The sequence below is a fragment of the Pisolithus orientalis genome (assembly GCF_024613125.1).
Source record: "Pisolithus orientalis strain OTSU chromosome Unknown F5J12scaffold_10, whole genome shotgun sequence".
In the NCBI taxonomy this organism is placed as follows: Eukaryota; Fungi; Basidiomycota; class Agaricomycetes; order Boletales; family Pisolithaceae; genus Pisolithus; species Pisolithus orientalis.
Window position 1 is genome coordinate 884,114 of NW_026260791.1, and position 15,599 is coordinate 899,712.

Consider the following 15,599-nt stretch of genomic DNA (forward strand, 5'->3'; position numbering starts at 1 on the left):
AGAGAACGCGACTCACATATTAGGTGCACGAGACAGACGAGGGGCCTGGACCTAGCCCAACACCGTGGAACACAGCTCAATCATCGACGTCCCAAATGCATGTGCGAGCAGAGACTTGGGTGTCACACATTGGGACGCTGGTGAGGGCACCAAGGACCCGACACGAAGGGCACCATTAATGAAGTAAAGGCTGGGCTCAGTCTAACCTTGCAGTTCATTCGTGGAGCCTTGCAAACTTTGACGAAGGACTTGAATCCCGATAAGAGATCGTCTTCCCTGCGAAGACACTGGAAAATAATATTACATTGGGCTGAGCTAGGCTACATCGGTCAAGATTGAACATGAACAAGTTCCGCTTTGGCTTGACGGTAGGATTCACTTGCCTAGTATCATCAGGAACGGCAAGTCAATCGACCGGTTTTCGTGAGTAGTGTGGTAGTAGGGTGCGAAAACCGTTCCGCCCGCGACAAGCATAAACTCATGAGGCTTGAAGACCAGAAAGAGAAACGACCTCGCTAGCCAATACCTGGGGGACCCAAGTAAATCTGCGAGGAGAGCGGGTATTGTTTGAATAGGACGCCTGTGCAACGGCAGCATGCCAGGCGTGTATGAAGTGCCGAGAGGGAGATGAGATGCGAACATGATCGTCCTGTGCATCATTGCGTGGTTTACCTCCGGGTGCCTTCAGAAATGGACCATAAGTAGATGTTGAGCATATAATTTCTGCCATAAATCCCCGCCCTCGTTCTCACCTCTGGAAGCAAGTTAAGGCGCATGGTACTTTGAACGTGATCGCCGAGTCCACGGTTTCCAACTTGTTTTCCCTATAGCATGTCGTTATAACGAGCCTCGTTATTTCGCCATTGTCGTGATGTCGATGTCTAGCGATACGCCATCGCGAACGAGCTGGTAGAATGCCAGTTCTCTGGGAACGAGGGCTGGTTTAAGGAGAAACGAGCCGTCCACTGCTGTTTGCACCGCTGCGTGTCCACCGAGCTGCGAGGAGAGCGGCGTTATGGGTGGAAGGGTATAGGATTGATGGGGAATAATATGTGGCGACGATAGTCTTGTCGTTGACAACGTCGGTAGTAAATTTTGCAATCAGATAACAAACCAAGAAGGCCTACACTCTGTCATCGAAGCGGTATGCGACCGAAGCAGCGCGCAAGCTCATCGAAACGAGGAATTCGTGTGTTGTGAAATGCACGAGTCAAGCGTGAGCTAAAGCTGAGTCCTTACTGCTGAACTGAACTCGATCGATGACTGGGGCCTTTGTCCACGAGGTACAAAACCTGGGTGATCTGACTCTTCTGAGAGGTACTACACTGCATAGCGAAAGTGTTCGTAGACTTGGCATCGACGTTCTGTTCAACGCGAGCATGAAGGAGTCGAATTTCTTATCATAAGCATTAGATATTGAGGATAGTTATCTGGCCCGCGCTCCAGGCCTCCAGCAGTGCCACCTGCAACGTGTCCACAGCATGTCGGCGCTTTCAACACTGAGTCTGACAACTGTCTCATTTACACCCCTCAACCTCGAATCCAGCCTACAAACCTTACACAAAACACCGATTTCTCAATGGCTCGCAAGCAGCTGAGGAAACATCGTCTGTTTAGCTCCGAAAGGCCCAGCTCGACCGTACCTAACATTCCTTCGGTACACATTTTATACCTTGCACGCGATAGTATTTATTGATCTCTGCCCAAACAGTCTGAAGGAGCGTCTCACCCCTCTGCCGACGCCCCCTCGGCCGCTGGACCGTCGGCGAATACACCTCGAACGCTGTTCTCCAGGATGGGACACCTCTTCCATCGGTCGAACCAGACTCGATCAGAGCCTCTCGCTACAGGGACAACCGACACCAGAATTGGCAGCCAAGTCAATGTTGCACAACAGGCAATGGTTGAGATGAAGCCCATCCCCCAGGTATTGGAAAGAGCTGTGGGTCTTGTTGGGCAGGCCGATACCGCGGTGACGAAGATTCAAAGTATCGAGACAATTCTCCAGCCTCTCAAATTGTTCAACTCCTTTGTTACCACTCTATCGAATGTAGGCGCCTTAACCCTCCGCCGCCTGCACGCTCTGATGTAAGCGCACAGGTCCACCCTTATGTCCAGTTTGCGCTAGGGATTCTCACCGCTGCTTCTCAAGTACTTCCCCCTTCTCTCTCATGGATCCCTCGCTTATATAGTCCTCATTAGTTGCTCATCAATCAAGCAAACCTGGACAACGAGGTGTTTGGCCTCCTCAATACCGTGAAGGATCTCTACGAATTTCTTATGGAAAAGGATGCCATTGAGAATATGGATAGCATGAAAGAGACGTTACGGAGGATTTCACAGGAGATGAGTGCTGCAGCGCTGTTCGTCATAAAATATTGCAAGAAGAAGAACATCTGTAGGGTCCTATGGTTATAATCGTCTGATTCGCTTCAGTGTGCTGATGTGATACATTGTCAGTGATAAGAATCGGGGACAGCCTTGTTTCCGACCCGCAGACCTGTCGCCCGTAGCCACGTCAAGAATCTGGGTGACTTGATGCAGCAATACCGAGATCGCGCGATACGGGACATCCAGATCAACATGTCCCACGTGCTTGAAGACCTGAACCTCGAAGGCATGGCTTACGCAGCTGGTGCGGGCCTGAATACGACCAAGAAATGCCTCGACGGTACCAGGACAGAAATTTTGAAGGATATCATCGACTGGATCACCACAAGTGACGTCAATGCCCCTCGTATCTTGTGGCTCCACGGGCAGGCCGGAAGAGGAAAGTCTGCCATTGCCCATACAATCGCATCGTGGATCGAGGATGTGAAAGCACCCGGCACCTGTTTCTGCTTCGCTCGCGACAGGCAGGCCGAACGACGGGAGGAAAAGATTCTGACTACTATCGCCCGTGATCTGGCGGATCGTAATCCGGCATTTCGACGAGCATTGTCCAATGTGGTGTCAAATAACCATTCTCTCAAGACCACATGTGATGTGCTACAGCAGTGGAAACGATTCATCTTGGAGCCGCTGTCGAAGATCAATGGAGAGATAGTTGGGAATGTGGTCGTGGTAATTGATGCCTTGGATGAAAGTGGGCCGGAGTCATCGAGGAGGGAAATTTTGAGCCTCCTGAAATCATCAGAAGCTGCGCATCTACCAGCCAATTTCCGGATCCTTTTGACGTCCAGACCGTTGCCAGACATCGAACGTGTCATGAGGGATGTTCCACACGTGAAGGCAACCTCATTGGACGACGTCCGTCGGGAGTTGGTGGAACGTGACATCAAGCTATATGTTTCCAAGGAACTTGACCGTTTTCCCGGCATTGGAGCAACAGAAGTCCATAATGTCGTCAAAAAATCTGATGGTCTGTTCGAGTGGGCTCGTCTGGCTTGCGAGTTCATCAAGCCAGGTAAAGCTGGAGAAACTTCGAAAGAACGCTACGACAATCTGATGGCTCTCGAGTCAAAAGAAGGAAGAACACTTCTGGACACGACTTACATGGAAATCCTAAAGTGGGGCATACCTGAATCTGGGAGAGGCCTGGAACGATATCACTCCGTTATGCGGCAAGTCATGATGACGCTCGAACCTCTTCCTATGGCAGCCTTGAATTCTATGCGTGAAAAATTCCCAAACCAGCCGGAGCACTATGACATTTTTGTCATCCTCGAGTTCATGTCTCCGGTGCTGGGTGGCGTTGTGGACCGCGTCTCTGCTGTGCGGCCCCTTCATGCATCCTTTTATGACTTCCTGACGGATCATTCACGGAGTGATATCTACTTCATTGACACCTCCAACACACAACATACAAGAGACCTAGCCTTTGCTTCATTGCAGATTCTTCGTGATAACCTTCAATTCAACATCTGCGAATTAGAAAGCTCCTACCTTGCCAATTCTGAAGTTTCTGATCTGTCAAAGAGAATCAAGGAGAAGATTCCACACCATCTCTCCTACTCCAGTCGATTCTGGGCTCAGCATCTGTGGAAGACAGGATTTGACTTGGAACTTGCAGGGTTGGTGAAGGCTATTGTTGGAAGTGAAAAGATTCTGTTCTGGCTGGAGGTATTAAGTCTTCTGCAGATGGTTGGGAAGGGTGTAGATGCTCTTGGTACTGTTGCAAGATGGCTACAGGTGAGTACCCTATGTATGGTGTTTGATGACATCTGACACAGCCATGAAGGGTCAAGATGGCTCTGAGGATATATTGGCATTGGTAAAAGATGGAATCAAGTTGATTCAGAATTTTGGCTGTGTGATAGTGCACAGCACTCCACACCTGTATGCTTCTGCATTGCCATTTATTCCTTCCAATGCATTGCTATCAATGTTGCTCTTGCCAAAATTCCCAAGGCTGGCTAGAGTTGCTGTAGGAGGGTTGAAAGGGTGGCCAGTGGAACAACAGCTGCTACATGGCCATACTTCTGGAGTCAAATCAGTTGCATTCTCCCCTGATGGGAAGAGGATTGTCTCAGGCTCTTGGGACAACACTGTGAGGGTCTGGGATGTTGAGGGAGGTGTGCAGATTGGCAGCCCTCTTGAGGGCCATACTTTTGGAGTCTTTTCAGTTGCATTCTCCCCTGATGGGAAGAGGATTGTCTCAGGCTCTTGGGACAACACTGTGAGGGTCTGGGATGTTGAGGGAGGTGTGCAGATTGGCAGCCCTCTTGAAGGCCATACTTCTGGAGTCTTTTCAGTTGCATTCTCCCCTGATGGGAAGAGGATTGTCTCAGGCTCAAGGGACAAGACTGTGAGGGTCTGGGATGTTGAGGGAGGTGTGCAGATTGGCAGCCCTCTTGAGGGCCATACTGATGGAGTCTTTTCAGTTGCATTCTCCCCTGATGGGAAGAGGATTGTCTCAGGCTCAGAAGACAAGACTGTAAGGGTCTGGGATGTTGAGGGAGGTGTGCAGATTGGCAGCCCTCTTGAGGGCCATACTTCTGGAGTCTTTTCAGTTGCATTCTCCCCTGATGGGAAGAGGATTGTCTCAGGCTCTTTGGACAAGACTGTGAGGGTCTGGGATGTTGAGGGAGGTGTGCAGATTGGCAGCCCTCTTGAAGGCCATACTTCTGGAGTCTTTTCAGTTGCATTCTCCCCTGATGGGAAGAGGATTGTCTCAGGCTCAAGGGACAAGACTGTGAGGGTCTGGGATGTTGAGGGAGGTGTGCAGATTGGCAGCCCTCTTGAGGGCCATACTTCTGGAGTTGAATCAGTTGCATTCTCCCCTGATGGGAAGAGGATTGTCTCAGGCTCTTTGGACAAGACTGTGAGGGTCTGGGATGTTGAGGGAGGTGTGCAGATTGGCAGCCCTCTTGAGGGCCATACCGATGGAGTCTTTTCAGTTGCATTCTCCCCTGATGGGAAGAGGATTGTCTCAGGCTCAGAAGACAAGACTGTGAGGGTCTGGGATGTTGAGGGAGGTGTGCAGATTGGCAGCCCTCTTGAGGGCCATACTTCTGGAGTCTTTTCAGTTGCATTCTCCCCTGATAGGAAGAGGATTGTCTCAGGCTCAGGGGACAACACTGTGAGGGTCTGGGATGTTGAGGGAGGTGTGCAGATTGGCAGCCCTCTTGAGGGCCATACTTCTGGAGTCGAATCAGTTGCATTCTCCCCTGATGGGAAGAGGATTGTCTCAGGCTCAAGGGACAAGACTGTGAGGGTCTGGGATGTTGAGGGAGGTGTGCAGATTGGCAGCCCTCTTGAGGGCCATACTTCTGGAGTTGAATCAGTTGCATTCTCCCCTGATGGGAAGAGGATTGTCTCAGGCTCAAGGGACAAGACTGTGAGGGTCTGGGATGTTGAGGGAGGTGTGCAGATTGGCAGCCCTCTTGAGGGCCATACAGATGGAGTCTTTTCAGTTGCATTCTCCCCTGATGGGAAGAGGATTGTCTCAGGCTCTTTGGACAAGACTGTGAGGGTCTGGGATGTTGAGGGAGGTGTGCAGATTGGCAGCCCTCTTGAGGGCCATACAGATGGAGTCTTTTCAGTTGCATTCTCCCCTGATGGGAAGAGGATTGTCTCAGGCTCAGAAGACATGACTGTGAGGGTCTGGGAGAAGGAGCAGTTGGCATTGATTGCATCCCACTCCTTCAGCATGCTTCATCCATTCCCCCCTGCAGATGGTATGTGCCTCCACCTGTGACCTATCCTTATTTCACTTAATAAAAATGCAGTTGTCATGAGATATCCCATTTACTTTTCATTTGACCCCTCACATGCACTGCATAATAGTAATCCACTTGTTGATGGCTTTGTGCAACAGGGGGCTATGCTGGGCCAACTAGTCAAGTTACATGATGATGGCTGGATCAGAGGCCCAAAAGGACAGCTGCTACTTTGGATCCCCCCAAAACTTAGGAGTCCATTTTACTCAATGTGGACCATAGCAGTCATTCCTAGAGGTTGTTGCACAGAGTTGGACTTGAGTCAGATGGCCCATGGCAAGGAGTGGTGCAAATGTTTCAATTCTAGTGCATGAATGATGTAATAAAATGTATTTTTATGTTGGGTATGCCTGCTGCTTTGCTGCCACATATTAGTTCATCCCCCATGCTTTCCCAATGATAATTTTACCCTGCTAATTGTACTGATGTCCTCTGATATCACATATCACATGTTATCAGACCCCACTTTCAAACACAATTCATGATATGCTACCTGGTGAGAAGTACATGTTATAGCCAAGCACAGCATAATAATTCACCAAGGGGATCCCTTAACTACTAACCATGCCCCCAGCCACTATTCTCTCTCATCCCTCTGCCCCCTCTTGAGCATCTACAAACTCACAGTGCTCACTACCTACAATGACTTTTCCCAGAAAGCTGTTGCATACTGTCAAAAGTTCCTTGAGCCCTGTGTCATCCCCCTGGTCATGACTCTTACCCAGGATCATAGTATACTGCTCTTTTTCCATTTCCTGTACCATTTCCTCTTGATTCTGGTAGATTAGCACATTGAATTTGGTACATTTACCAGTGTGTAGGGCACTTGTGAAGGCATATGGTATGGTCATTGTTCTTGATGTCTAATTTAGCCATAGAAGTTGCAGTGTTGGCAAGGCTCAATGGTCTTGTCACATGTACAGTGGCTCAAAAAAGTGTCCCAATGTTGGGTGATTTTGGAAAGAGTTGAGATTTATGAGAGAGTCAATAGGAATTAGTTCAAACCCCTGCAGGACCAAAAATAGTACTAACCATTGCCTTGACAACATGGGCTTGCTTATGTAATTTTGTTGACATGGCACTGAGATATAACCATTTTAAGATGACATGTCATTGGGACACTTTTTTGAGCATGATGTTGTCAGTCATTATTTAGTAAATAACATAAAGATTTGACAACTTCTGAGGGATTTTGTGCTTCAACCTTGACTGATTATGTAATGTACATAATCCTGAGCCATAAAAATGGTTTGAGCCCCACTCAGCTAACCCTATTTCACCATGAAATGCATTTTTGCCTCTGCTAGAGCAAATATCCATCTTGTGTCTGAATCTGGCCTTTCAGCTCATCAAATCTCCTCTACAACTGGTCAGGGGAGCTCTAATGTGGCCAGGGTCATCAAAGAGTTCCAGCTAGATTAAGGAAAACCTCAAACTAGGACATCCTTACCAGCCTTCTTTTCCTGGCAGAGGAGAACAGTCTCTAGTATGACCTCTGGAAGAGCTGAAAATACTGTCTGGGCTACCCATATGTATAATATGTGTGGCCCTTTCCTCTCCTGTCACTTTCCAAGCTGTTTGCAGTGTGCTCAATTCTGCATCCCTGAAGGTGATTGTCAAGCAGGAGATGCCACTCTTGTCTTGCAAGTATACACAACAGTGACTTTCCTTTCCTCTTAAGCACCAAACCTGGACTGTGGATGACTGCACTGGGGTCATCTGGTCAGTTGAGCCCAAGATCAATAGTATTGGACCAGATGGAAGGAAGTTTGTGTGGAAAATGGTAGGGAAGTGTTTGCAGGATAATTCTCCTGCTTGACTAAAGCCTTCAGGGATGCAGAATTGAGCACACTGCAAACAGCTTGGAAAGTGACAGGAGAGGAAAGGGCCACACATATTATACATATGGGTAGCCCAGACAGTATTTTCAGCTCTTCCAGAGGTCATACTAGAGACTGTTCTCCTCTGCCAGGAAAAGAAGGCTGGTAAGGATGTCCTAGTTTGAGGTTTTCCTTAATCTAGCTGGAACTCTTTGATGACCCTGGCCACATTAGAGCTCCCCTGACCAGTTGTAGAGGAGATTTGATGAGCTGAAAGGCCAGATTCAGACACAAGATGGATATTTGCTCTAGCAGAGGCAAAAATGCATTTCATGGTGAAATAGGGTTAGCTGAGTGGGGCTCAAACCATTTTTATGGCTCAGGATTATGTACATTACATAATCAGTCAAGGTTGAAGCACAAAATCCCTCAGAAGTTGTCAAATCTTTATGTTATTTACTAAATAATGACTGACAACATCATGCTCAAAAAAGTGTCCCAATGACATGTCATCTTAAAATGGTTATATCTCAGTGCCATGTCAACAAAATTACATAAGCAAGCCCATGTTGTCAAGGCAATGGTTAGTACTATTTTTGGTCCTGTGGGGGTTTGAACTAATTCCTATTGGCTCTCTTATAAATCTCAGCTCTTTCCAAAATCACCCAACATTGGGACACTTTTTTGAGCCACTGTAGCTGGTTGCTGGGAATCACCACTTGCACTAGTCCTGATCTGACATGATGATGCCAATGAAGAGGGCTGAGTGAACACTATTGTGGATGTTGCACCTGTGATTCCATGGTCTGACTTGGGCATCATCAGCTTCCTGAGTCTGTCATCCTTTCTTATCTTGTTTTATCTTATCATAGTTATCTCATCTAATCTTGACACAAGGTTCCACAACCTTCTGGGCCTTTCTTTTGCTTGCATGTTTTTCCTTACATATCCCCTTGATGTCACTGGTGGTGTCATGAACACTGCTTTGGCTACATGCACTTTACATGTGTAGGGACATCTATGTAGTGTAAAGGATTGTAATACATTGCTCAGAGACCTCTTTGGGGTCTTAGCTCTAAAGTTTTCAACCCTATTCCTCTCCTCCAAGTGACAGTAGGGTAGTCTGAGAGTGTCTTCTTTAGCATTATCTCACTAGAACTCAAACCTACTCTCAAACCATTGCTCTATCATCCTGACAATGAATTGTTAGCTATACCCAGACCACAGGGTTAAGAGGTTTTTCTTTCTCCATTTCCCATTCTTCCCACACCCCACCATTTTGACAGGTGTCCCAATAAGCATTGTCTTTGGATAAGCATCTCAGGGCCTTTTATGTATCAGAATCAAGTGGGAGTACTACTCTGTTCATATGGACCCATACTCACAACTTGAACCACCAGTCCAACCATTCTCATTTGTTTCTGGTATGCAGCCCTGGATTGGCCATCAATTCCACTTGTCTTGGAATGACATTGGCTGGTCAGGTCCACTGGTGTTGCTTCTGCATTAGGTTTTGTACTGTGGGCCAGTTGACAGGCACCAGAGAGTTCCTCTGGGGTGGTTAGGGGCTGTTTTACAGTGATGAGGTGTGGAGTTGGCAAAATAACATGAGGTGCTTGGTGTGAAATTAAGTTCATCCTTGTGTAGCACATCAGCAACCATCAGCAAACCAACCCTCACCTTGTCCAGGCTGGCCAGTGCTGGGCAGACTGGAGCAGACTGTACAGCTGCTCCAGACCCCCAGCTATCCCCAAAAAGGTTCCCAACTGGCTAGCCCTGTCCAGACAGTCCCAGTAGATAACATGACCTGCATAGAAATGATTGGCACATTTACATAAATCACATATTAGGTGCATGAGGCAGATAAGGGGCCTGGATCCAGCCCAACACTGGAATGCAACTCAATCATCAATGTCCCAAAAGCATACATGAGCAGACTTGGGTGTCATGCTGGTGAGGGCACCAAGCACCCAACATGAAAGGCACCATTAATGAAGTAAAGGCTGGAATTCAGTCTAACCTTGCAGTTCATTCACAGAGCCTTGCAATCTTTGACAAAGGACTTGAACCCTGATAAGAGATCATCTTCTCTGTGAAGATACTGGAAAATAATATTACCTTGGTGCTAAGCTAGCCTGCATCAGTCAAGGTTGAGCATGAACAAATTCTGCTTTGGCTTGATGGTAGGGTTTACTTACCTTCTGTCATCATCTAACTTTGCAGTTCATTCAAAGAACCTTGCAAACTTTGCCAAAGCAATTACTTGAATCATGATAACAGATCGTCTTCTCTGTGAAGATGCCAGGGAATAATATTACCTTGGTACATAGGCTAGGCTGCATCAGTCAAGATTAGTGAGTTCTATTTGGTTTCATAGTAGGATTCACTTGCCTAGTGTCATCAGCATCAGCAACCCCCCCCAAATTGTCAGAGTGTAACAGCTCACCGCAGATTTTGTTATACTGTCACATTACCTTATAGTATCCCAGAGTCCCCAGAGAGTCCCAGTCCTACAGCATTTTCATGTCACAGTATGCTACAGTACTTCATGTTATGCCAGGGTCCCCAGAGTGTCCCAGCCCTACAAGAATTTCATGTCACACACTACAGCACTACACAACATTCTAGAGTGTCCCAGTCACAGAAATCTATATGCAGATCACAGTCATGCACACAGAGGCAAACATCTGTATGCATTACCTATACACTGATCTAAGGTAACAGCATGAGCACAAGTACATGGATATAGATGAAGAACACTATACCCACCTCACTCATGCATGCATAGTGGCAAATGTCTGAGGTGGTGCTACTACAATACCACATTAATGGTATTCAAAGTGCACTAAGCTGACAACTAAGCCGGCAAATTTTGTATGCTCAACCCTACTAAATTCCTAAGATTTTCACCATGTAGATAATTGAAGCAGGGTTTATAAGCATACCTCCCCTCTGCCCAAACCTTCAACATCTGCTTGCCTATGGGCCAAGTCTGTAACTACCATGGCCAGGGCCCCCTCTGTTGCTAGTACCAGTAATCCCCCCCCCCCTCCCCCCCATCCGTCACCCAGCCCTCCCCCCAATGCTGTGTCACCCAAGCCCAAGCTGAGGGCTTCTGGGGGCAAAACTATTTACTGGGAGAGGTATACCCATCTTACCAGAGAGCTGCTGGCTTGGCTATGGGACAATCCAGCAGATCATGCCATCCTATTCAACAAGAAGAGAGATCAGAGTGCCCTGGGGAATGCAAGGTCCCATGCCCATCACAAAAAAGAGATCAATGGTGTTATCACTGAAGTGATCTTCTCCAAAGATCTCATATATGGGACAGTTTATGCAACCCAGACTGAGAGGTTTGCTTCAGCAGTTGGTAGCCACCTGGCAAGGTATGTCTTATCACATCATTCCAAGAGACCAATCAGCTTAAATGCCAAATATCAACAACAAGCATCAAGGTTTAAGTTCACTGGTGAAGGCATTGATCCTAACAATCCAGCTTATTCCAATCTTCTGGGTACATACCATGGTCCTTCTCCTCTGTACACCATGTGGCTGGTCTCATACACAGTTTTTATTTTAGAGGAAGTTGTTGCAGAGTTCCCATTCTGGGAGGAATGCAATTGCATGTGGCATGGGAACCCTACTTATGATGCAAGATTATTCAATCCAGCTCCTGGCACAAACTGGATGGGTGACTTTCTTCCCATTGTGTATCAGGGTGGCACTACTGTGACTGCAACTCCTATAGTCACTGATATGCAAGTCCAACAATTGACCAACTGGAACAATACAATGGAAGGGGGTGATCTGGAAGTTGAACCTTTTCAGAGTTTTATGCTAATCAACCCTCAGGGTACTTCTGGAGCTTTCACAGGTGAAGGCACAAGTATCAATGACTTTTCTATGGGTGTGATGGAGTGGGGGGAGGATGAGGATGAAGAGGGGGAGATATATGAGGGAAGGGGGCCTGGGGAACACCCTCAGGTCATTTCAGTTGATCCCAAACTAACCTTCAATGATAGTGCAGTGAATGACACCCACCACATGAGTCACTATAAAACTCCTCACTCATCTTACTAATGGGAACCTTAGCCTGTTGGTTCTACCCATATGATATTGCCATTCAACAAGCCTGGCTGTCAAACACTGTCATGGGACAACCATTCAGCATTCTGGATGTCTCCATATGCCAGATCCCCCCCCTCTGTTATCACTGCATCTACAACAACCTCTGCTGTCAGTGATGGTGCTAGCTGGCACCAGGTGGCAAGCTCTGAGACCTTTCAAATGAAGGGGAAAAACATGCTTACTCAGCTCAAGGCAGATTTCAATGAGCAGTTTGGTGAGTCAAATGAAAATTCCTTGGATCAGTGGTGCCAGTTAGGTGCACTCAAGACTGAATGCAAAGTCATCAAGACCCAGGCCTATATGCATGTCAAGGAGATAGCTCATTTGGAAGTGGAGGGTGAGAAGGAACACAGGGAAGCTGAGAAGATCCATAAGCATTTTATGGAGAGACAAAAGTTACACATACAATAGCTCAAGGAGGAAGGGGAGAATCTCCATCTCAAAGTCCAACTGGCAATGCTCCAAGCTCAACCAACCTCATCTTCAGACCAAGTTTTCAATGGTACCTCATCCTCCAACACCACTGTGCCATCTCTTTATCACACCTTGCCTTGCACTGCCTTTGATGATCTGGTCTCAGATGCATGAATACTGATCAACATTATTCCCACATACATGCTGTATCACTTCTCTCCCCAATCCCCATTGTTTTTCTATTTTCCACAACTATAGCCTACATACTCACTAGTACAATGTATGTGTCCATGTGGAATAAGATGATTATCTTTCCTGTGATACACAGTAGTTTGTATATGTGCATGTGGTGTGGTCTACATGTGAATCCCATGTTGCTCAAACAGCCTTTCCATCAGCATGAGTCAATGTTGCTGCCCCAGTGTCCCCCATTGTTCCTCACCAACATCCTCATCCATGCCACTGTCCAGCTCCTTGCCTTTCCTTATTGCCCAGTCCATTGTTCCTTTGCCTGGCACATCCCTCTGTTCACTCTCAAAGTGAATGACCATGTTGTGTAGGATCATGCAGCACAAGATCCAATACATGGTAACATGTAAGTTGCTAGCCTGATTCACCTTGAGCTGAAACTCTTGCAATGACTGAAAGTGGCTTTTGAGGGCTGCAAATGCATGTTCCACCCTTACTTGCACCTTCAAAACACTGAGAATGGTACTTCTGCACAACTGGCCTGCAGGTGCACACTGTTGATAAATATTGATTGTATACATTCTGTCTATGTGTCAGGCTACCTCCCCTTGGCTTCTTGAAAGGCATGACACATCACTTCTCTGTTGGATAGGCAAAGTCTGCCCAGATCCAGTGATGTGGGGGGATGAAGTTTGTAGGATCCTGGTACAGTGACAGACAAAACTGTTGCAATGTTTGTGATGTGTGCATTGTTGATGATGTATCTCAGGCTATTCTTCATGGGCAGTTATGATACATATACCATTGGAAAGGGGAAACTCCCAGCTTTCCAGAACATTAAGGTATACACCACACAGAGCCATACATGCTGAGATGTACTGTATTATTTCCAAAAGGTGCATTGCAACACTTTTGTCCCTGACTGGTGAAATAGTGAAAAGTGACCTTTTGATGGTACTGATGGCATGAGGGATAGGAAAATATGATTACATAATAAACCACATGATCTTCCAGATGATTTGTCAGCATGTAAACAATGACAAACATTGGACTTGTACCATGAAACCTCTTTTACCACAACTCATGAGATCATCTCTCTGGTTCACATGGTCATTTTTTCTCAGGGAAATCTTATCAAATACTGGTGGCCACTACAGTACCATCAGTATAACATGCTCTCAGAACCATCAGTCCCTTAAAAAACCTGCTGTCAGTCATTCCCTGCACTGCCTAATGTGTTCTGGGACTAATCAGTACTTGGAAGGCTGAGAATGTTTTTGGGGTCAATTTGGCACTTCAGAACATGATGTACAAACCAGTCCCCTCTCAACCAATGCATTTCTGGCAAAGAGACACTGGTATGCAAGTTGGGGTGAGACAAAACCTCCTTGTGCTCCAAGCACCATAAGAGGGTTCACTAGATCTTGCTCTGATCTGAACTGTAGATGACTGTGGAAGGTTTATTTGGTCATATGTGACCAAAGGCAATATTCAGGGCTAGATGGAAACACAGGATTCTGCTCCATGACAGTTCAGTAGCATATCCTTCTGATGACACCCAGTGGTAAAGAGGATTTTGTCTTTCCCTAACTTCCATACCACTGTCTCTGTGCCAGAAATGCATTGGTTGAGAGGGAACTAGTTTGTCCATCATGTTCTGAAGTGCCAGATTGACCTCCATAACATCCTCAGCCTTCCAAGTGCTGATTAGTCCCAGAACACATTAGGCAGTGCAGGGAATGACTGACAGCAGGTTTTTTAAGGGACTGATGGTTCTGAGAGCATGTTATACTGATGGTACTGTAGTGGCCACCAGTATTTGATAAAGATTTCCCTGAGAAAAAATGACCATGTGAACCAGAGAGATGATCTCATGAGTTGTGGTAAAAGAGGCTTCATGGTACAAGTCCAATGTTTGTCATTGTTTACATGCTGACAAATCATCTGGAAGATCATGTGGTTTATTATGTAATCATATTTTCCCATCCCTCATACCCTCAATCCCATCACAAGGTCACTTTTCACTATTTCACCAGTCAGGGACAAAAGTGTTGCAATGCACCTTTTGGAAATAATACAGTACATCTCAGCATGTATGGCTCTGTGTGGTATATACCTTAATGTTCTGGAAAGCTGGAAGTTCCCCTTTCCAATGGTATATGTATCATAACTGCCCATGAAGAATAGCCTGAGATACATCATCAACAATGCACACATCACAAGCATTGCAACAGTTTTGTCTGTCACTGTACACTGGTCAGTTTGGCATGCTAGGGGCAAGACTGCTCCTATTGCTTCCACCTCCAACTGGGGCACTATAGCTTTGCCCTGTGGGTAACCTTCCTGGATTTAAGTACCCCTGTGTCAAACAATGTTCTCATTCATCTGTATAAATTTCTCTCAAGGCAGGGCTATCCTGCAGAACAGGAGAAGTTACCTCTTCCCTCTTTTCTGCTGCCCTAGTGTCTGGGCTGCTAGCCCTGCTAGTTTGGTCCTTGAGGTTCTTGACTGTGAGTGCTCACCTGATATGCTCTATCATATTGGTGTGATGCTCACCTGGATCTATCCTGTGGTTATGGAAGCTTTTGGGTCCAAACCCATAATCCCTCCATTGTTGCCAGATATTCTCCAGGAATTCATTCATAGCTGCCAAGGCTACCCAAGGATTGAGGAGAATGTCCTTGTCAAGTTCTCTCATTGAAGGCATCCTGCCTTCAACATATACTTGATTTAAAGGGTTCTCACTATCCTGAGGAGTGTTCAGGTTATACAATACCCATGAGTTCTCTAGTTTGGAAGGTTGAGAGGTCAAAGGACTCATCACTTCAATGAACACCTCCACTGAACTCACTTCCCTTGTACCTCTCTCAGTACTTTCTTCCATCAT

General features: G+C 46.6%; 2 protein-coding genes across 2 annotated transcripts; one reads left to right on the plus strand and one right to left on the minus strand.

Annotated features, from left to right (window-relative positions):
• Positions 1-10,984: 10,984 nt before the first annotated feature.
• F5J12DRAFT_782105 (uncharacterized protein) lies at positions 10,985-12,520 on the plus strand (the record flags this gene model as incomplete). Its single annotated transcript, XM_051742672.1, has 4 exons — positions 10,985-11,367; positions 11,437-11,965; positions 12,074-12,323; positions 12,366-12,520. 4 exons carry the CDS (start codon positions 10,985-10,987, stop codon positions 12,518-12,520), a joined length of 1,317 nt encoding a protein of 438 aa, XP_051601192.1.
• Positions 12,521-14,701: 2,181 nt separating this feature from the next.
• Positions 14,702-15,599, minus strand: F5J12DRAFT_782106 (uncharacterized protein; the record flags this gene model as incomplete). The annotated part of the gene is made up of 6 exons (XM_051742673.1): positions 14,702-14,774; positions 14,829-14,900; positions 14,928-15,055; positions 15,150-15,220; positions 15,269-15,461; positions 15,564-15,599. 6 exons carry the CDS (start codon positions 15,597-15,599, stop codon positions 14,702-14,704), a joined length of 573 nt encoding a protein of 190 aa, XP_051601193.1.